Here is a 23384-nt window from a genome sequence, read left to right as displayed (position 1 = left end):
TGTTCAAACGCTAGAGCCAAATTCATATGAAGAAAAAATAATCAACATGTCACATACAGTGCATTCGGAAATCTACAGACAATACCCCATAATGACAAAGCAAAAACAGGTTTTTCAGGATTTTTGCAAATTTATTAAAAAGAAAAAACATAAGTATTCAGACCCTTTGCTGTGAGACTCGAAATTGAGCTCATGTGCATCCTGTTTCCATTGATCATCCTTGATGTTTCTACAACTTGATTGGAGTCCACCTGTGGTAAATTCAATTGATTGGACATGATTTGGAAATGCACACACAGGTCTATATAAGGTCCCACAGTTGACAGTGCATGTTATAGCAAAAACCAAGCCATGAGGTTGAAGGAATTGTCCGTAGAGCTCAGAGACAGGATTGTGTCGAGGCACAGATCTGGGAAAGGGTACCAAAACATTTCTGCAGCATTGAAGGTCCCCAAGAACACAGTGGCCTCCATCATTCTTAAATGGAAGAAGATTGGAACCACCAAGACTCTTCCTAGAGCTGGCCACCCGGCCAAACTGAGCAAGATGGGAGAACTTTCCAGAAGGACAACCATCTCTGCAGCACTCCACCAATCAGGCCTTTATGCTAGAGTGGCCAAACGGAAGCCACTCCTCAGTAAAAGGCACATGACAGCCCGCTTGGAGTTTGCCAAAAGGCACCTAAAGGACTCAGACCATGAGAAACAAGATTTTCTGGTCTGATGAAACCAAGATTGAACTCTTTGGCCTGAAAGAGTCACGTCTGAAGGAAACCTGGCACCATCCCTACGGTGAAGCATGGCGGTGGTAGCATCATGCTGTGGGGATGTTTTTCAGCGGCTGGGACTGGGAGACTAGTCAGGATCGATGGAATGATGAATGGAGCAAAGTACAGAGAGATCCTTGATGAAAACCTGCTCCAGAGCACTCAGGCCCTCAGCCTGGGGAGAAGGTTCACCTTACAACAGTACAACAACCCTAAGCACACAGCGAAGACAACGCTGGAGTGGCTTCGGGAGAAGTCTCTGAATTTCCTTGAGGGGCGCAGCCAGAGCCTGGACTTGAACCCGATCTGACATCTCTGGAGAGACTTGAAAATAGCTGTGCAGCGATGCTCCCCATCCAACCTGACAGAACTTGAGAGCATGTGCAGAGAAGAATGGGAGAAACTCCCCAAATACAGGTGAGCCAAGTTTGTGGTGTCATACCCAAGAAGGCTCGAGGCTGTAATCACTACCAAAGGTGTTTCAAGAAAGTACTGAGTAAAGGGTCTGAATACTTATGTAAATGTGATTTTTTTTTTTTTTACATTAGCTAAAATGTCTTAAAACCAGTTTTTGCTTTGTCATTATGGGGTATTGTGTGTAGATTGATGACGATTATTATTTTAAAATCCATTTTAGATAATGGATAAAAAAATCATGGGGTCTGAATACTTTCCGAATGCACTGTAGGCACTAGAAACCTCTATAACCACGGTAGAAATAAATCACACTATAGACAACCACAATAGAGCTTGTCATTTCAAATCAAATCAAATCAAATTTTATTTGTCACATACACGTGTTTAGCAGATGTTATTGTGGGTGTAGCGAAATGCTTGTGCTTCTAGCTCCGACAGTGCAGTAATATTTACATTACATTACATTTGAGTCATTTAGCAGACGCTCTTATCCAGAGCGACTTACAGTTAGCGCATACATTATTTTATCGAACCCACAACCCTGCCGTTGCAAACGCCATGCTCTACCAACTGAGCTATCTAACAAGTAATATACCCAATACACACAAATCTAGTAAGGAATGGAATTTAAGAATATATACATATATGAACAAGCAATGACAGAGCGGCATGGACTAAGATACAGTAGAATATTATAGAATAGAATTTTGGAACTGAACGGCAGATTTTGGCTGGGATTTTTTTGCAGAACCTTTATTCATGTTCAGAATTGATCAAAGGGCCAGTTTTATTTTTACGGCCCGGATCTGGACCGCGGGACACCAGTTGAATAGCCCTGCTCTAAACTATGTAAACTCTAAATCTGAACCATAAACTGTAATCTCTAAATCCCAACTCTAAGCTAAAATGGAAACTCTAAATCCTAACTCTAAACTCTAGCTGTAGGATATAGAGGTGTGATTATAATGCTGATATTGAGTTGTGCTGATGTCTTTTCATCAACAGGATTGCAGTGGTCACATCTGAGCTCTCTGTACTCTCAGTCCCCCGCATGGTCAAACGTTGCCCTTAGAAGTGGTGTGTGCAGGAATGGTGGGCGTGTGGACAGCCAAGCGTATAATCGTGTTTGTTTTTGACAGTGTATATGTGTATGTGTGTCCATCAGTTTGAATGTGGAAAACCTTCTAATCTTCTTTCATAGTTTCATAGTTCAATCTGGTTGGTACTGCCCCAGTGACTAACTGACAGCCAATGTGGAACATCCTAGAGTGACTCAATATATAATGCATGAAAAGCCCAGTGCCTGCCATCTGTTGGCTGTATGTGTGTGTGTGTGTGTGTCTGAGTGGGTGCATCTCTGAGTGTATTAGCTCAGACTTGGTCATGACTGGAGTCACCTTCAGTGTCTGTCCGTGTCACTGACTACTGGCCTGAGATGCTCAGGGCCAGACACAGAGACACAGAGAGAGAATGTGATACAACACACCCTTGCCAACTCTGACAACATCATTCTGCACCCTGTGGCGGCTGGGGGTGGGGGATTGGGTCGGGGTGGGGAGTAGTTCACAGTGTGAGAGAGAAAGTAAGTAAGCGAGTGAGCGAGCGAGAGTCAGGGAAGGACACTGAGTGAATATATGAAAAAGTGCCTTTGTGTCTGTGCGTGCATGCCTGCCAATGTATGTGTGTAGAGTACTCTTTGTAAGTCAGATATACAAGCCAAATTGAGTGTGAATTATAGTCAAACCATTTAAAGTCAGGTTGAGTGTGAATTCCATTTACCCCGGAGGATATACTGTGTATGCATGTGCAGGATACTGCTACTGTGACTGTCACAGATATCTGTCTGAGGTGCTACATCTTCCAGCTGTGAAATTGACGTGACGTACATTATATCATTAGGTGTTGAAATCTGGAGCTATTTTCCAATTTACCTGTGAAATTGCAGCTAGGCAGTCCCTGACCTTCCTGACTAAGGTGTGGTAATGATCTCTACCTTTTATCTCTGTGTGTGTGTGTGTGTGTGTGTGTGTGTGTGTGTTTGATGTGTTGTGTTGTGATGTGATGACTAAGTTATGATTCCAGTCATGCTGCCAGTGGCTGTCATCTCACGCTGCAATATCAGCCGTCTCCATCTTCAAGCCTCTTTATCTTTGAATCAACAGCTAGGGATCAGGGTGTGTGTGTGTGTGTGAGAGAGTGTGTGGGTGCATGTGTATGCTATTCAGAGAGGTGTATGATGTAGAAGCCATCCAAAGCTCCCAATCTCCACAGTTCATCCCAGAGATGGATTTAGGGACCAGATCAGTTTTATGTTTGATGTTCTCAGGGGGGCTGGCAGGGACAGCTAACACCCTCTGCTTTCTCATCAAACACCTGCTAAAGAGATGGTTATCGCCAAGAAGACAGGAGATTTCAGAGCAGCATGTGAGTGTGTGTTTGTGCGTGTCTGTCACGCCTCAAGGCCAGAGCAGACAGAATATTAGTTGTCACCACAGAGGGTAGGGCAGGACTGTGGGGATCCTAGCTGATAAAAAATGCCTTCAATAATGAAAGGTTTTGTCTTCTGGTGTCCCTGTCAGTCCTCCCTTTCCCTCTCTCCCTCTCTCCCTCTCTCCTCCCCCCTGCACAGAGTGGTGTCCCAAACAGCCCACCTGGGGTGGTAAGTGCCATTATGAGAGTGTCCTGTGTGTGTTTGTGTTTGTTTGTTTGCGTGTATGTTCATGCGTGCGTGCGTGCGTGTCTGTGTGTGGTCCTTGTGGGATTGTGTGTCCTGTCAGCAGATGTCTGGGCTGAGCTAAAAGCTCCATGACCTCAGGCAGTCCTTCCCTCCTTTATAGAACATGACAACTTCAGAGGGATGGATGGAGGGATGGAGAGAGGAGAAGGTGAACAAGGAGAGGGCTGAACGATGGTGGGGATAGATGGTAAAAGAGGTGGTGTGGTCTGTCTGTGGGATGTGGTTTGGGAGGGAGCATTATAAACAACACAGATATGAACGTCAATTGCCAAAAGTACCATCAACCACACCCACACTCCACTCCACACAAGTGGAGTCGGTGTTAACTCAAGCACTCAGCTACGGCATACCCCCCCCCCCCCCCCACACACACACACACACACTAGCCTTGCACACTGCAAAGACGGAATACAGCACCAGCCACCCTTTACTCTGGTGCGGACCCAGTCATCCATATTATGTGAAGAGTGTGCAGATAATGGTGGATAACTGAGGGGCCTCTGGGAAAACACCCACACTGACAGAGGAGCATCCTTAAAAGGCTTAGCTTGGTCTCCAGCCATCCATACTGTGTGGAGAGCGTGTGTATGTGTGTGTGGCGTTTTGTTGATAACGAAGGGGCTGTTGAGAGCACTGCAGTATAGCAGGCTGAACCCACACTGAGAAAATGAGCATCAGAGTGGTAGAGTGGTGCTTCACACACATTGAGTCTGCAATCAGCCATCAGAGACACTCAGACACAAATTATTATGTTATTTTGCTACAGCGAATACAGTGTCTTATAAGCCCATGTGGGCTGCACATCCTTGCATGACACTAATAATACAATAAATCTCACATAGATCTAATTTCAAATCAAATCAAATCAAATGTTATTTGCCACATGCGCCGAATACAACAGGTGTAGACATTACCGTGAAATGCTTACTTACAGCCCTTAACCAACAATGCAATTATTTTTTTATATAAAAGGAAAATAAAACAACAACAAAAAAGTGTTGAGAAAAAAATAGGGAGGCTATATACAGGGGGTACCGGTGCAGAGTCAATGTGTGGGGGCACCGGCTAGTTGAGGTAGTTGAGGTAATATGTACATGTGGGTAGAGTTAAAGTGACTATGCATAAATAATTAACAGAGTAGCAGCAGCGTAAAAAGATGGGGTGGGGGTGGGGGAGTGCAGTGCAAATAGTCAGGGTAGCCATGATTAGCTGTTCAGGAGTCTTATGGCTTGGGGGTAGAAGCTGTTGAGAAGCCTTTTGGACCTAGACTTGGCGCTCCGGTACCGCTTGCCGTGCGGTAGCAGAGCGAGCAGTCTATGACTAGGGTGGCTGGAGTCTATGACAATTTTGAGGGCCTTCCTCTGACACCGCCTGGTATAGAGGTCCTGGATGGCAGGAAGCTTGGCCCCAGTGATGTACTGGGCCGTGCGCACTACCCTCTGTAGTGCCTTGCGGTCGGAGGCTGAGCAGTTGCCATACCAGGCGGTGCAACCAGTCAGGATGCTCTCGATGGTACAGCTGTAGAACCTTTTGAGGATCTGAGGACACATGCCAAATCTTTTCAGTCTCCTGAGGGGGAATAGGCTTTGTCGTGCCCTCTTCACAACTGTCTTGGTGTGTTTGGACCATGATAGTTCGTTGGTGATGTGGACACCAAGGAACTTGAAGCTCTCAACCTGTCCACTACAGCCCCGTCGATGAGAATGGGGGCATGTGTTGAGGATCAGCGTGGCAGATGTGTTGTTACCTACCCTTACCACCTGGGGGCGGCCCGTCAGGAAGTCCAGTATCCAGTTGCAGAGGGAGGTGTTTAGTCCCAGGATCCTTAGTTTAGTGATGAGCTTTGAGGGCACTATGGTGTTGAACGCTGAGCTGTAGTCAATGAATAGCATTCTCACGTCGGTGTTCCTCTTGTCCAGGTGTGAAAAGGCAGTGTGGAGTGCAATAGAGATTGCGTCATCTGTGGATCTGTTGGGGCGGTATGCAAATTGGAGTGGGTCTAGGGTTTCTGGGATAATGGTGTTGATGTGAGCCATGACCAGCCTTTCAAAGCACTTCATGGCTACAGACGTCAGTGCTACAGGTCGGTAGTCATTTAGGCAGGATATCTTAGTGTCCTTGGGCACGGGGACTATGGTGGTCTGCTTGAAACATGTTGGTATTACAGACTCAGTCAGGGACATGTTGAAAATGTTGGTGAAGACACTTGCCAGTTGGTCAGCACATGCTCGGAGTACACGTCCTGGTAATCCATCTGGCCCTGCGGCCTTGTGAATGTTGACCTGCTTAAAAGTCTTACTCACATCGGCTACGGAGAGCGTGATCACATAGTCATCCGGAACAGCTGGTGCTCTCATGCATGCTTCAGTGTTGCTTGCCTCGAAGCAAGCATAGATGTGGTTTAGCTCATCTGGTAGGCTTGTGTCACTGGGCAGCTCGCGGCTGTGCTTCCCTTTGTAGTCTGTAATAGTTTTCAAGCCCTGCCACATCCGACGAGCGTCAGAGCCGGTGTAGTACGATTCAATCTTAGTCCTGTATTGACTCTTTGCCTGTTTGATGGTTCGTCGGAGGGCATAGCGGGATTTCTTATAAGCGTCCGGGTTAGAGTCCCGCTCCTTGAAAGCGGCAGCTCTACCCTTTAGCTCAGTGCGGATGTTGCCTGTAATCCATGGCTTCTGGTTGGCGTATGTACGGTCACTGTGGGGACGACGTCATCGATGCACTTATTGATGAAGCCAGTGACTGATGTGGTGTACTCCTCAATGCTATCTGAAGAATCCGGAACATGTTCCATTCTGTGCTAGCAAAACAGTGCTGTAGCTTAGCATCTGCGTCATCTGACCACTTTTTTATTAACCAAGTCACTGGTGTTTCCTGCTTTAGTTTTTGCTTAACTTTTTTCCTCTGGTTGCACATTTAACATGCTGGTAGAAATTAGGTAGGACGGATTTAAGTTTCCCTGAATTATATCCTTGGCCACTAGGAGCGCTGCCTCTGGATGAGCGTTTTCCTGTTGACTTATGGCCTTATACAGCTCATTGAGTGCAATCTTAATGCCAACATTGGTTTGTGGTGGTAAATAGACAGCTATGAAAAATATAGATGTAAACTCTCTTGGTAAATAGTGTGGTCTACAGCTTATCATAAGATACTCTACCTCAGGTGAGCAAAACCTCGAGACTTCCATAGTATTTGATTTTGTGCACCAGCTGTTGTTTACAAATATACACAGACCCCCACCCCTTGTCTTACCGGAGTCAGCCGTTCTGTCCTGCAAATGTAGCGTATAGCCCGCTAGCTGTATGTTGTCCATGTCGTCGTTCAGCCACGACTCGGTGAAACACAAGGTATTACAGTTTTTAATGTCCCGTTGGTAGGATAACCGTAAACTTAGGTCATCTAATTTATTTTCAAATGATTGAAGATTGGCTAATAGGATTGATGGAAGAGGCAGTTTACTCGCTCGACGTCGGATCCTTACAAGGCACCCCGACCTACGTCCACGATATCTCTGTCTCTTTCTCCTGCGAATGACGGGGATTTGGGCCTTGTCGGGTGTCTGTAGGATATGCTTCGCGTCCGACTCATTGAAGAAAAAATCTTTGTCCAATTCGAGGTGAGTAATCACTGTCCTGATATCCAGAAGCTCTTTTTGGTTATAAGAGACGATGGCAGAAACATTATGTACAGAATAAATTACAAATAACGTGAAAAAACACACATAATAGTACAATTGGTTAGAGGGCTGTAAAATGGCAGCCATCTTCTCCGGCGCCATCACATGTATCAGGATCTGTTTGTGTGTGTGTGTACCCTCTCTTTGCTGCTCACTCTAGACTGTAGAATCACCACTCTGAGCCCTCTCCTCTCCAGAGCCTGAATCAGTTTATAATAACCACTCCTCATAAACAGCCCATCTGTGGTCCTTGGTTAGGTTTCTTGGACCAGCCGGCCCCCAGAAAGAGCCCAGAATAATTCAGCCGAGAGCAAAACAGATAGCAATGATCTAAGGTCCGTTTTGCGATTTCTCCCTTGTGGTTATAGGATTAGGAGAGGGTAAAGCAGGTCCTAGATCAGTGCCCAAGGGAGGAACTCTTCCTGTCTAGACTGGAACAGTGCTGGTTCCATTACTGTTATCTGTCAGAATGTGTCAGAGTTCTGAGCTCCAATTACAGGAGCAGAGAGATGAGAAAAGAGAGGAGAGGAAGAGCGAGGAAGAGAGGAAGAGGTGTGCACTGATGGGTGACTCACCCTGAGGATCCCCAATGGGACACAATATTCCCCAGTGCTGCACACAGAAATGGAAGGGTCTTCACTGACTGCACACATTGGACAGATTTTACCCTGATACGACAATTCCTCTGGACCGATTTACAGAAAACTCTCATTCCCTGAGGGGAGAGACGTGTCTTGTTCAGTTTTGGTTCCGTTGACTGCTAAATGCACAACACCTGTTTGTTGGTAGTCGTAGCTGCTTGGCTGGCAATGAGATGTCGTATGTAAATCATCAGGTGCAGCAAATTGTCGGCATTGATCTTGAAAGTGACGCACCTGCATCTGCTGGAGTCATGTAAGAGTCATGTTCCATTGCAAAGCAACCAGGTACTTTTCCTGGTTGTCACTACTAGATAATTGTCTTGTCAAGTCATGTCGTCATTTCAGCGTATCCAAGCCCAATTAAAGCATGTCATATGAATGTTTCTATCTACTTTGAGCTGACTGTTGAACCAGACCCAGTTGTTTGGCTGTGGTGCAATGAAGACGTGAGAGCAATGTGATATGCTGCTCCGCTCTCATCTCCTCCTTCCACAGTCCATTAAGCTGTGAGCTGATTTGATGAGATATATCTCTCTGTCTCTACCTGCCTGGCTCGCTTTCTGTCTGTTTCTCCGCCCTCTCTCTGCTCTTTTTATTGCTATCTTTCTTTTATCTCTCTTTCTCTCTCCTTCTCCCTATCCCCCCTCTCTCGTACCTCTATCTCACCCCCCCCCCCCCTTTCTCTCCCTCTCTCTCTCTCTGTGTTTAATAACTGTAGTATCCAGTGAAGTGTCAGAAGGTGACAGTTTGGGGAGAGGGAGAGAGGGAGAGTACAGAGGGAGCGCACAGAGGGAGAACACAGGCTGACAGAGTAGATTATGTTAGCCGGGTCTGTCCAGGGAATTCTGCCATGGAGTAACTTGTTCCTGGTCTGCAAACAAGCCTACTAGGCTGTGAGCTGTCTGGAGAAGTTCTGACAGATGTACTAGATCTAATTCTACCTTCTGTGCCAGCTTCTGAGTAAAAGAAACAGAACCTTCCTGTCTTATTGATGTTTCTTTCTAAAGTCATTGGACCTTTATTGGATTTGTAGAGAATAAAACACTTCATGAATGAAAACCCTCTCATTGCTTTCCACGGTCTGGTTAGAATATTGTGTTTTGAGTTATTCTTTGCTATGCAATGCTGATTTTTAGATTAGGTGGAAGTGTTTTTAGTGAGGCTGAGTGTTTGGCCAGAGTTTCCAGCTGAGAGAGAGAAAAAGTGACAGGAAAGGAGAGGGGAGGGAGGGAGGGAGGAGGGGAAGAGATGGAGGGAGGGAATATAAGAAGGTAAGAGACGACATTGTCAAGGAGTTGTTCTGTTTGCACCTTGTGAAAGAGTCATACATTGAACGCAAGAGCACTACGATTTATTTACGACCAATCCAATTTATTTAAGAGCACTACGATTTATTTAAACTCAATAAAGATCCAGTTTAAAACACTGAGAATGCTCTTACCTTGCCTATTTTTCCCTCAAGCTGCTTTTTCACATTGCCAGAGAGAGATAATTGCAATGCTGTGTACCACGAATGACCCATACTCTCTCCGTTTGTCTATCTACCTTGGACTATAGTGTTTATTCTGTAATGTAACATGAAGCAGAGTGCGGGAAGACAGTCTCCTGGGTGTGTGAAAGGCAGTAGGAGTGATACTGAAGAGATAAGGCCACTGGAGCATACTATGCAGGGTTGCGTGTCAAATGGCACCCTACTCCCTATAATGCCCATAAGGCACTGGTCTAAAGTAGTGCACAATGTATGGAATAGTGTGCCATTTGGGGCACACCCCAGCTGTAGTGTTACGCATTGCTTCAGTCCACAGACATTAGAGACCCTGTACTGTGAGGATGTTTAGAAGAATAGAGTGTGGCTGCTTATAGATCATGAAATAGCAAGAGAGAGCTAGCCTTGTAGTTCAACCAGGAGTAAATCTGTCTTTCTTTTTGTTCTCCACAGGCACTGATAAGCCTGTTCTCCTTCCTCCTGGTGTGGTTCTGATCTGGTTCTGATCCGGTTTGGTTCAGTTCTGATCGGAGCGTGAGAATGGTGCATTTGCTGATTCTGTTGAGCCTCAGCTCATTAGCTCTGAGCTACGCTGTCGGTAAGTTTTCTCTCTCTTTTTGTTATGTATTCTGTTTACCCTCCCTCCCTCCTCTCCTCTCATCTCCTCCTGTCTTTTCTTCTCTATTTCCCTCTTTTACTATTTTCTTCTTCTTACCGTATGTTCCAATGTCAGTTCCTTTCCTCCTCACATCACCACTTACTGTCAGATCTCCTCTCACGTCCACTCCATCAGTCAGAATCTTTCAATACTACCAAGAAATGTGGCTACTGTCAGTCCTGGCCGGTGAATTGGATAAAATGACATTTCCATAGGAGTGCTGTTCACTTCCTGAATTGACTAGTACATTAGGATGGACTTCAGCTCCAGGCTACTTACCCATCAATATGAACACATCCACTATCTCAGTCGTCGTTATTAAAATCTCCCTCTCCCGTCCCCTCCCAATGCAACCTCTTTCAGTTATGGTGCTTCCCTAGCCCCCACTGCCTCTCACTCCAGACACGTACACACACTTATCATGTCCATGCGTCTTATCAGACTGATGGTTTGGTGTGTGTTGGGTGGGTTTGGGGGTTGAATGCGTGAGAGTGTGTGTCTGGAGAAGCAAAAGTAAGGGTTCTGCACCTCTGGGGGGCTTCAGGCCAGATAAAAATTTAATGTTGTTATTTTAGACCAGCGGGCGCAAGGGATTCGATTTTCTTTCATTTGACGACGGAGTTGAAATAATTCAGTGATCTCATGAATGATAGATGAAGATGTGGTGTAGCGTTCCTTTGTTGAAATGAACAAGATTTTCCACTGTTGCCAATTGTGCAGTTATGCATAGTCAATCCCTGTGGACAGCACACAGTCCATGAAATTGTAATTATTCGCGCCGTCAATGCTCCGTTGGACTGTTGATGAAGTGAGTCACACATGCACACACGCCAAACACACACACACACACATAGACACACACACACATACACATAGACACACACTGCGTAAACAAAACTTAGTGTAGTATTAATCAATACTCAACATGAGTGAGGTGACTCACACATACATACATACACTGGCAAACAGATGCAAGGCCACATGCGCACACACACACACACACACACACACACACACACACACACACACACACACACACACACACACACACAAACAAACACAAATCCCAATGGACAGACTTTGACACGTAGTATGTGTTAACTTTCTATGCTCAGTTAACAACAAGTGAATAATATATACATAGACAATCACATACAAGGCCACAATCATAAACACATACTGAAACTCAACACAAACATGTCCCAATAGACACATTTTTTAAGACAAAAAATGCTCTATTCAAGTGAGCTGAATTTCAAACACTCGTACGCCAGAGAGATGAGTCCAGAGATTCAAGTCGAAATTGTACGTTTTTGCAGGTCCCCAGGAAGTTGGGAGATGCCGTCAAAACTGTCCACTATCGGCAAAAAAAACAAAAAAACTCTACAACCAGGTTTCCATCAGGCCTGTCGTGACATTTTTTATCGAACGTATTTTACTCGTATAAAAACGCTGGATGGAAAGCTGGTTATAATTGATCATCCAGATTTGTCAGGTCATTGTAACTTACGAAGCTCGTTCTAAAATACAGATGTGATTTCTGTCCCAGGGGATTGCACTGTGTGCAAGTCTTCAATGTAGACCACACTTAGCTGAATTAGGTGTTAGTGAAGGGCTGGAACAAAAACCTGTAAACTCCTGTCCTGTGTATAAATAAACCTGTGACAAAATGTTCCCTCATGTACTGAACAAGCCTTGAGATGTCCCTCACTTGGGAATGACTTATTTTGTATAATGGAGTGTGTTTTAAGGACTCATGCACATATACAGGAAAACCAATTCAAATGTTAACATTTATTCTAAAAATACAGGTTTTAATGTCTCCACATGTTTCTGGTTTTGAAGCTTGGGCATCTAGTGTCTGCAGTTCATCTGTCTAATCCACTGCAAGGAGAGAGAAAGGCATCAATAATATTACAATTCTGTATTCATTTAATTGAATATATATTCCTGTTCTAGCAGTGTCTGAATCCTGGCTTAGGAAGGCCACCAAAAATTCTGAAATTTCCATCCCCAACTACAACATTTTCCGTCTAGATAGAACTGCCAAAGGGGGTGGAGGGAAAAAAGTATTTGATCCCCTGCTGATTTTGTACATTTGCCCACTGACAAATAAATGATCAGTCTATAATTTTAATGGTAGGTTTATTTGAACAGTGAGAGACAGAATAACAACAAATAAATCCAGAAAACAAACGCATGTCAAAAATGTTATAAATTGATTTGCATTTTAATGAGGGAAATAAGTATTTGACCCCCTCTCAATCAGAAAGATTTCTGGCTCCCAGGTGTCTTTTATACAGGTAACGAGCTGAGATTAGGAGCACACTCTTAAAGGGAGTGCTCCTAATCTCAGCTTGTTATCTGTATAAAAGACACCTGTCCACAGAAGCAATCAATCAATCAGATTCCAAACTCTCCACCATGGCCAAGACCAAAGAGCTCTCCAAGGATGTCAGGGACAAGATTGTAGACCTACACAAGGCTGGAATGGGCTACAAGACCATCGCCAAGCAGCTTGGTGAGAAGGTGACAACAGTTGGTGCGATTATTCGCAAATGGAAGAAACACAAAAGAACTGTCAATCTCCCTCGGCCTGGGGCTCCATGCAAGATCTCACCTCGTGGAGTTGCAATGATCATGAGAACGGTGAGGAATCAGCCCAGAACTACATGGGAGGATTTTGTCAATGATCTCAAAGCAGCTGGGACCATAGTCACCAAGAAAACAATTGGTAACACACTACGCCGTGAAGGACTGAAATCCTGCAGCGCCCGCAAGGTCCCCCTGCTCAAGAAAGCACATATACAGGGCTGTCTGAAGTTTGCCAATGAACATCTGAATGATTCAGAGGAGAACTGGGTGAAAGTGTTGTTGTCAGATGAGACCAAAATCGAGCTCTTTGGCATCAACTCAACTCGCCGTGTTTGGAGGAGGAGGAATGCTGCCTATGACCCCAAGAACACCATCCCCACCGTCAAACATGGAGGTGGAAACATTATGCTTTGGGGGTGTTTTTCTGCTACGGGGACAGGACAACTTCACCTCATCAAAGGGACGATGGACGGGGCCATGCACCGTCAAATCTTGGGTGAGAACCTCCTTCCCTCAGCCAGGGCATTGAAAATGGGTCGTGGATGGGTATTCCAGCATGACAATGACCCAAAACACATGGCCAAGGCAACAAAGGAGTGGCTCAAGAAGAAGCACATTAAGGTCCTGGAGTGGCCTAGCCAGTCTCCAGACCTTAATCCTATAGAAAATCTGTGGAGGGAGCTGAAGGTTCGAGTTGCCAAACGTCAGGCTCGAAACCTTTAATGACTTGGAGAAGATCTGTAAAGAGGAGTGGGACAAAATCCCTCCTGAGATGTGTGCAAACCTGGTGGCCAACTATAAGAAACGTCTGACCTCTGTGATTGCCAACAAGGGTTTTGCCACCAAGTACTAAGTAATGTTTTGCAGAGGGGTCAAATACTTATTTCCCTCATTCAAATGCAAATCAATTTATAACATTTTTGACATGCGTTTTTCTGGATTTTGTTGTTGTTATTCTGTCTCTCACTGTTCAAATAAACCTACCATTAATTTTATAGACTGATCATTTCTTTGTCAGTGGGCAAACGTACAAAATTAGCAGGGGATCAAATACTTTTTTCCCTCACTGTAGCCTGCAGAGCTCTATTATACTATCCAGGTCTGTGCCCAAAGTTTGAGCTTCTACTTCTAAACATCCACCTTTCCAGAAATAAGTCTCTCACTGTTGCCGCTTGCTACAGACACCCCTCAGCCGCCAGCTGTGCCCTGGACACCATATATGAATTGATTGCCCCCCATTTATTCTCAGAGTTCGTACTGCTTGATGACCTAAATTGGGATATGCTTAACACCCCGGCCATCCTACAATCCAAACTAGATGCCCTCAATCTCACACAAATTATCAACGAACCTACCAGGTACAACCCTAAATCCGTAAACATGGGCACCCTCATAGATATCTTGACTAACGTACCCTCTAAATACACCTCCGCTGTCTTCAACCAGGATCTCAGTGACTGCCTTATTGTCTGCGTCCGTAACGGGTCCGCGGTCAAACGACCACCCCTCATCACTGTCAAACGCTCCCTAAAACACTTCAGCGAGCAGGCCTTCCTAATTGACCTGGCCCAGGTATCCTGGATGGATATCGATCTCATTACATCAGTAGAGGATGCCTGGTTGTTCTTTAAAAGTAATTTCCTCTCAATCTTAAATAAACATGCCCCATTCAAAAAATACAGAACTAAGAACAGATATAGCCCCTGGTTCTCCTCAGACTTGACTGCCCTTGACCAGCACAAAAACATCCTGTGGCGTACTGCATTAGCATCAAATAGCCCCCGCGATATGCAACTTTTCAGGGAAGTTAGGAACCAATATACACAAGCAGTTAGGAAAGCAAAGGCTAGCTTTTTCAAACAGAAATTTGCATCCTGTAGCACTAACTCCAAAAAGTTTTAGGACACTGTAAAGTCCATGGAGAATAAGAGCACCTCCTCCCAGCTGCCCACTGCACTGAGGCTAGGAAACACTATCACCACCGATAAATCTACGATAATCAAGAATTTCAACAAGCATTTTGCTACGGCTGGCCATGCTTTCCACCTGGCTACCACTACCCCGGCCACCAGCTCTGCACCCTCTGTTGCAATTTGCCCATGTCCCCCCCACTTCTCCTTCACACAAATACAGACAGCTGATGTTCTGAAAGAGCTGCAAAATCTGGACCCCTACAAATCATCTGGGCTAGACAATCTGGACCCTTTCTTTCTAAAACTAGCCGCCGAAATTGTCGCAACCCCTATTACTAGCCTGTTCAACCTCTCTTTCGTAAGGTCTGAGATCCCCAGAGATTGGAAAGCTGCCGCGGTCATCCCCCTCTTCAAAGGGGGTGACACTCTAGATCCAAACTGTTACAGACCTATATCCATCCTGCCCTGCCTTTCGAAAGTTTTTGAAAGCCAAGTTAACAAACAGATCACCGACCATTTCGAATCCCACCGTACCTTCTCCGCTATGCAATCCGGTTTCCGAGCTGGTCATGGGTGCACCTCAGCCACGCTCAAGGTCCTAAACGATATTATAACCGTGATCGATAATAGACAGTACTGTGCAGCCGTCTTCAGCGACCTGGCCAAGGCTTTCAACTCTGTCAACCAACGCATTCTTATTGGCAGACTAAATAGCCTTGGTTTCTCAAATGACTGCCTCGTCTGGTTCACAACTACTTCTCAGATAGAGTTCAATGTGTCAAATCGGAGGGCCTGTTGTCTGGACCTATGGCAGTCTCTATGGGGGTGCCACAGGGTTCAATTCTTGGGCCGACTCTTTTCTCCGTGTATATCAATGATGTCGCTCTTGCTGCTGGTGACTCTCAGATCCACCTCTACGCAGACGACACCATTTTGTATACATCTGGCCCTTCATTGGACACTGTGTTAACAAACCTCCAAACGAGCTTCAATGCCATACAACACTCCTTCAGTAGCCTCCAACTGCTCTTAAACACTAGTAAAACTAAATGCATGCTCTTCAATCGAACACTTCTGGCACCCGCCACCCGACTAGAATCACTACTCTCGACGGGTCTGACCTAGAGTATGTGGACAACTACAAATACCTAGGTGTCTGGTTAGACTGTAGACTCTCCTTCCAGACTCACATTAAGCATCTCCAATCCAAAGTTAAATCTAGAATTGGCTTCCTATTTCACAACAAAGCCTCCTTCACTCATGCTGCCAAACATGCCCTCGTAAAACTGACTATCCTACCGATCCTTGACTTCGGCGATGTAATTTACAAAATAGCCTCCAACACTCTACTCAGCAAATTGAATGTAGTCTATCACAGTGCCATCCGTTTTGTCACCAAAGCCCCATATACTACCCACCACTGTGACCTGTACACTCTTGTTGGCTGGTCCTCACTACATATTCGTCGCCAAACCCACTGGCTCCAGGCCATCTATAAATCACTGCTAGGCAAATCCCCGCCTTATCTTAGCTCATTGGTCACCATAGCAATACACACCTGTAGTATGCGCTCCGCAGGTACAGTGGGGAGAACAAGTATTTGATACACTGCCGATTTTGCAGGTTTTCCTACTTACAAAGCATGTAGAGGTCTGTAAATTTTTATCATAGGTACATTTCAACTGTGAGAGACGGAATCTAAAACAAAAATCCAGAAAATCACATTTTATGATTTTTAAGTAATGAATTTGCATTTTATTGCATGACATAAATATTTGATACATCAGAAAAGCAGAACTTAATATTTGGTACAGAAACCTTTGTTTGCAATTACAGAGATCATACGTTTCCTGTAGGTCTTGACCAGGTTTGCATACACTGCAGCAGGGATTTTGGCCCACTCCTCCATACAGACCTTCTCCAGATCCTTCAGGTTTCGGGGCTGTCGCTGGGCAATACGGACTTTCAGCTCCCTCCAAAGATTTTCTATTGGGTTCAGGTCTGGAGACTGGCTAGGCCACTCCAGGACCTTGAGATGCTTCTTACGGAGCCACTCCTTAGTTGCCCTGGCTGTGTGTTTCGGGTCGTTGTCATGCTGGAAGACCCAGCCACGACCCATCTTCAATGCTCTTACTGAGGGAAGGAGGTTGTTGGCCAAGATCTCACGATACATGGCCCCATCCATCCTTCCCTCAATACGGTGCAGTCGTCCTGTCCCCTAAACAGTGTCCTAAAATGCAAATTAATTACTTAAAAATCATACAATGTGATTTTCTCTTTAGATTTAGATTCCGTCTCTCTCAGTTGAAGTGTACCTATGATAAAAATTACAGACCTCTACATGCTTTGTAAGTAGGAAAACCTGCAAAATCGGCAGTGTATCAAATACTTGTTCTCCCCACTGTATATCTCACTGGTCATCCCCAAAGCCAACACCTCCTTTGGCCGCCATTCCTTCCAGTTCTCTGTTGCCAATGACTGGAACGAATTGCAAAAATCTCTGAAGCTGGAGACTCTTGTCTCCCTCACTAACTTTAAGCATCAGTTGTCAGAGCACCTTACCGATCACTGCACCTGTACACAGCCCATCTGAAATTAGCCCACCCAACTACCTCATCCCCATATTGTTATTTATTTTGCTCATTTGCACCCCAGTATCTCTATTTGCACATCATCTCTTGCACATCTATCATTCCAGTGTTAATACTAATTGTAATTATTTTGCACTATGGCCTATTTATTGCCTTACCTCCATAACTTGCTACATTTGCACACACTGTTTATATATTTTCTGTTGTATTTTTGACTTTATGTTTTGTTTTACCACATATGTAACTCTGTGTTGTTTTTATCGCACTGCTTTGCTTTATCTTGGCCAGGTCGCATGTGATAAATGAGAACTTGTTCTCAACTGGCTTACCTGGTTAAATAAAGGTTAAATAAATAAAGAAATATGCATATATATATATGTTATCTTTTATCACATGCCAATGTTTGTTTTGTATCCAATGCATTTATCTTACATTAGAATTAAGTAGCTTAGTCCTTCTAATCTAGTTAGATTGCATCATATCACCTTTCAATATTAGTTATCAATTAATATAAAACTATGTTATCTTGAACACCAGTGTCATTTAATAATATGCACGGGTGTGATAGTTGTATGAATTAATTACATTCGTAAACAGTCATTTAAAATAGTTATTTAGCTAGCTCAAAATATCGTAGCCTGTATCATGCATGCAAGCTTACCTGTCATATTTCCAACGATGGAGCAGCAGACCAAGCAATATGTGAGAGGAGGATCACCCCCTCTCCTGGGGGCCAGGAGAGGGGGTAATGAAACAATATTCCTACTTAAAAGAATATGGGAAATGGTCGGGACTTAAAGAACAATCATGTCAAATTCGTTACTATGTTGTGATGTCATTAAAGTGGAAAAACATAATTGTATCTCTGGGGTTGTACACTTCCCAGTTATGAGGTTTGCATCTAATTGTTGTATAAAACGAATGATTAAGTATAATAGTACTTTTGTGAAGATAACATTGTGATTTTAGCATTCTAGATGAGATTATTGTTTTCCATATTGATTTGTTCTCAGTCAGTGGCCATGCCCAGATGAGCACAAACATGATGGAACGCCCCTTTTACCCCGAGTGCATAAAAAGCCTTGAAAAACTAATTAACATTAGACCAGCAGACGTGAAGCGTGAGCTAAATGTTACAAAATGGTTACCATTACCAAAGGGAGACCAAGCAGGTATAAACCGGATGTTGCAAATGGTTGAATTGCTACCAGACCAGGAAGCGTGAATCTGAAGCTACACGTTACAAAATGGTTAGACCAGAAAGACCAGAAAACATGAGACGTTAGTCCACACGTTTGAAATTGATAAAACTCTGATACTCTCAACCTCTACACGAGGTGAAGAAGAAGACAATGCACTAGACCTTATCATCTCAGTCTGCAGCTGGCATGTATAGCCGTCTAGAGAACTTTCACTAAAGACACGAGTTGGGAAGGATAATCCCTCTCCTGAAGTAACTATTCTCAACTCTACGAACTACAGGGTACGCTGAAGTGTCCATTCTAACCACCACTACGACCAGAAACTCTACCAAGGACATTGGGATCTCTGCTGGGCAAACCAGAGTCCTACATCATCAACTCAACTATCGAAGACAGCTACACGTAAATACATGTTGCATTTCTAATCCGAATGAGCGGTTATTAGCGCGCATAAGTATTATGATTACTGTGAGCATAGTCTCCAAAGTAACAAAGATAGTTTGAATCTCTGTCGCTCCCTTCCATTCTGACCCTCCTTCTACCCAAGCATTAATGCTATTGTTCGTCCAGTCCACTAGGGATCTGTTCTCATTGTATTACGTTAGTAATCAATAACCTATGTGTGTGTGTGTGTGTTTGTATTCTGTGTTATTCAAGGATTATGCAACGTTCAGAATGAGACTGATAAGAGGTAATTATTTAATAAGTTGCTGTTATCGAAATATAACATATCTTCTAAGAGTTTCATTCTGGAGATGGTAACTCGTTAAACAACTTCTTCGGTGGTGCCCCAGATTCCTAATGAGTTAATTGTTACATTATTAATTTAATAGAGTTACAATTAAACGTAGTTAGTTGATTCGATAAATAACAGTCACCATATTAATATAAGTCACGTCATGACAGCTCATTCGAGAGAAGACAACCTACCGCGTTATGACATTGGCCATTATTGAAATCTGACATGTATGATAGATGTTTTCGGGATCTAAAAGTAATCTTCCTATTAACTTCCAGAGTAGTGAGAGCGGCTTCATCACAATGCTACGTCATACCAGCTGTATTTCTGCCTGTGTGAATGGCAAGATCTCATGATACACATTAAAATATGAAATGACCCGGGAATTGATAGAACATCACTCAGAGATGCCTGAAAACCTAACCCTTAAATTAACCCAGTCTGAAGTAATGCCTTTATCTTAACCATAGAGTTGTTTCTGTGTGCCTAATATGCCTAAAATGTTTGGAGCTCATGAGGGAGATGTTTGGCTAAATACAGGACGTCGCCACTACAGGCAACGTTGAGCACTATTACCATCAAGTAGGCTTGGGTTTTGCTAGGGTGTTGAGGATGGACCTAATCTGAGAGCTCCGGCTCCGAGGGTCACGTGTTCAATCCCAGTGATAGGCACTCTAAATTTGACGTTTGTGGAAAAACGTCTTATTCTGAAGTGACAGCTTGTTACCTACACACACACACTTTGTTTTTGTGAAACTTCAGGACTTTTTTGAGTATAAAAATGGTTAACCATTAAAAATCCTATTTTCCCTAACCCTAATCCTAATCGTACACCTAACCCTTAACCTAACCCTAACCTTAACCCCAAAAACCCTAACCCTAAACCTAACCATAACCCTAACTCTAAACCTAAACCTAACCAGACTGACTTGCAATATGCAGACAGAGCAGGAAGTTGCAATAGACCCGTGCAACCCAAGGTTTGATACCAGCACAAACAGAAACCCTCTTAAACCTAACCCTAAACCTAACCCTTAAACTTAAAATAGTCCTGACTTTTCAAAAAAGTAATTGTTTTCCTACCTTTTCAGGACATTCAGGTGAAATGTTAGGACATTGGGGTCCTGATAATGTAGGAAAACAAGTACACACACACAAACACCCCCAAGGATACAACAAGAACATTACATATATCTGACAATATATAACTATTGGTCTGTTTGGTTGGGAAGTTCATAGTTAGCCTACATCAGGTTATTCTGTTTTGTTGTACTGTAAAATAATAGGCCTGTTCAATCAAATCAATCAATCAACGGTATTTTATAAAGCCCTTTTTACATCAGCAGTTGTCACAAAGTGCTTATACAGATACCCAGCCTAAAACTCCAAAGAGCAAGCAATGCAGATGTAGAAGCACAGTGGCTAGGAAAAACTCCCTAGAAAGACAGTAACCTAAGAAGAAAACTAGAGAGGAACCAGGCTCCGAGGGGTGGCCAGTCCTCTTCTGGCTGTGCCGGGTAGAGATTATAAGAGTACACAGCCATTAAAGGCCAGATCGTTCTTCAAGATCTTCAAACGTTCATAGATGACCAGCAGGGTCAAATAATAATCACAGTGGTTATAGAGGGTGCAACAGGTCAGCACCTCAGGAGTAAATGTCAGTTGGCTTTTCATAGCCGAGCATTCAGAAGTCGAAATGATTTGATATTTAGATATTGAGATAGATACTCATTATCCTCTCTCATTGCCACACCTCAAAATAGACAAGAACAGTGGAGTTGTCTTGGTGATCTAATTTCCATTTTTCTAATTTGTATGGCAGGTTTCCAACATACAGCACTGGTAGCTGGTAGGTTGGAATGTTTCCAGGGTATGAAAGGATTTGGACATGTATCTTCTGTATGGTTGGGGGATTGCAGTCCCCCCCTACACACACACACACACACACACACACACACACACACACACACACACACACACACACACACGCAGCATCCTATCACCCCAGCTTAACAAACACCCAGAGAGAGGAGAGACTGATTAGAGAGTCCCCAAACAGCCTGTGTGTCTCTCACTGCCCCAGATTTAAAGGTCCAATGCAGCCATTTTTATCTCAATATCAAATCATTTCTGGGTAATAATTAAAGTAATTAAAGTACCTTACTGTGATTATTTTTGACCATTTGTAATTGGAAAAAAAAACTGAAACCCCCCAGCAAATGTGCTGTTATTGGCAGAGAGGTTTAAAACTCTCTTTGTTATTGGTCTATTAACTTATACTGCACTCCATCCCACCAAAACAGACTGAAATTTAAAGCGGTCTTTTTAAACAACTCTTACACTAAAAGGGCATTATCGTAATGTTCTAAATTTCACAGTATTATTCCAACCTCATAGTGTGGAAATACTACTATATACAGTGGGGCAAAAAAGTATTTAGTCAGCCACCAATTGTGCAAGTTCTCCCACTTAAAAAGATGAGAGTGGCCTGTAATTTTCATCATAGGTACACGTCAAATATGACAGACAAAATGAGGAAAAAAAATCCAGAAAATCACATTGTAGGATTTTTAATGAATTTATTTGCAAATTATGGTGGAAAATAAGTATTTGGTCAATAACAAAAGTTTCTCAATACTTTGTTATATACCCTTTGTTGGCAATGACACAGGTCAAACGTTTTCTGTAAGTCTTCACAAGGTTTTCACACACTGTTGCTGGTATTTTGGCCCATTCCTCCATGCAGATCTCCTCTAGAGCAGTGATGTTTTGGGGCTGTCGCTGGGCAACACGGACTTTCAACTCCTTCCAAAGATTTTCTATGGGGTTGAGATCTGGAGACTGGCTAGGCCACTCCAGGACCTTGAAATGCTTCTTACGAAGCCACTCCTTCGTTGCCCGGGCGGTGTGTTTTGGATCATTGTCATGCTGAAAGACCCAGCCACGTTTCATCTTCAATGCCCTTGCTGATGGAACGAGGTTTTCACTCAAAATCTCACGATACATAGCCCCATTCATTCTTTCCTTTACACGGATCAGTCGTCCTGGTCCCTTTGCAGAAAAACAGCCCCAAAGCATGATGTTTCCACCCGCATGCTTCACAGTAGGTATGGTGTTCTTTGGATGCAACTCAGCATTCTTTGTCCTCCAAACACGACAAGTTGAGTTTTTACCAAAAAGTTATATTTTGGTTTCATCTGACCATATGACAATCTCCCAATCCTCTTCTGGATCATCCAAATGCACTCTAGCAAACTTCAGATGGGCCTCGACATGTACTGGCTTAAGCAGGGTGACACGTCTGGCACTGCAGGATTTGAGTCCCTGGCGGCGTAGTGTGTTACTGATGGTAGCCTTTGTTACTTTGGTCCCAGCTCTCTGCAGGTCATTCACTAGGTCCCCCCGTGTGGTTCTGGGATTTTTGCTCACCGTTCTTGTGATCATTTTGACCCCACGGTGTGAGATCTTGCGTGGAGCCCCAGATCGAGGGAGATTATCAGTGGTCTTGTATGTCTTCCATTTCCTAATAATTGCTCCCACAGTTGATTTCTTCAAACCAAGCTGCTTACCTATTGCAGATTCAGTCTTCCCAGCCTGGTGCAGGTCTACAATTTTGTTTCTGGTGTCCTTTGACAGCTCTTTGGTCTTGGCCATAGTGGAGTTTGGAGTGTGACTGTTTGAGGTTGTGGACAGGTGTCTTTTATACTGATAACAAGTTCAAACAGGTGCCATTAATACAGGTAACGAGTGGACGACAGAGGAGCCTCTTAAAGAAGAAGTTACAGGTCTGTGAGAGCCAGAAATCTTGCTTGTTTGTAGGTGACCAGATACTTATTTTCCACCATCATTTGCAAATAAATTCATAAAAAATCCTACAATGTGATTTTCTGGATTTTTTTTCCTCAATTTGTCTGTCATAGTTGACGTGTACCTATGATGAAAATTACAGGCCTCTCTCATCTT

The 23384-nt window shown here is 43.8% G+C and overlaps 1 protein-coding gene across 1 annotated transcript in view; it reads left to right on the top strand.

Moving 5' to 3' along the window:
• Positions 1 to 10263: 10263 nt before the first annotated feature.
• Positions 10264 to 23384, top strand: part of LOC311137829 (contactin-2-like) — a gene marked incomplete at both ends in the record, with an annotated part of 34597 nt that continues 21476 nt past the window's right edge. The window contains one exon of the mRNA XM_084172429.1: positions 10264 to 10321. Coding sequence (XP_084028555.1) covers positions 10264 to 10321 — 58 coding nt within the window. The remainder of the gene's footprint in view (positions 10322 to 23384) is intronic.

The sequence above is a fragment of the Coregonus lavaretus genome (assembly GCF_964263955.1).
Source record: "Coregonus lavaretus genome assembly, chromosome: 12".
In the NCBI taxonomy this organism is placed as follows: domain Eukaryota; kingdom Metazoa; phylum Chordata; class Actinopteri; order Salmoniformes; family Salmonidae; genus Coregonus; species Coregonus lavaretus.
The sequence above is the reverse complement of the archived record's forward strand: the minus strand, read 5'-3'. Positions and strand labels throughout refer to the sequence as shown.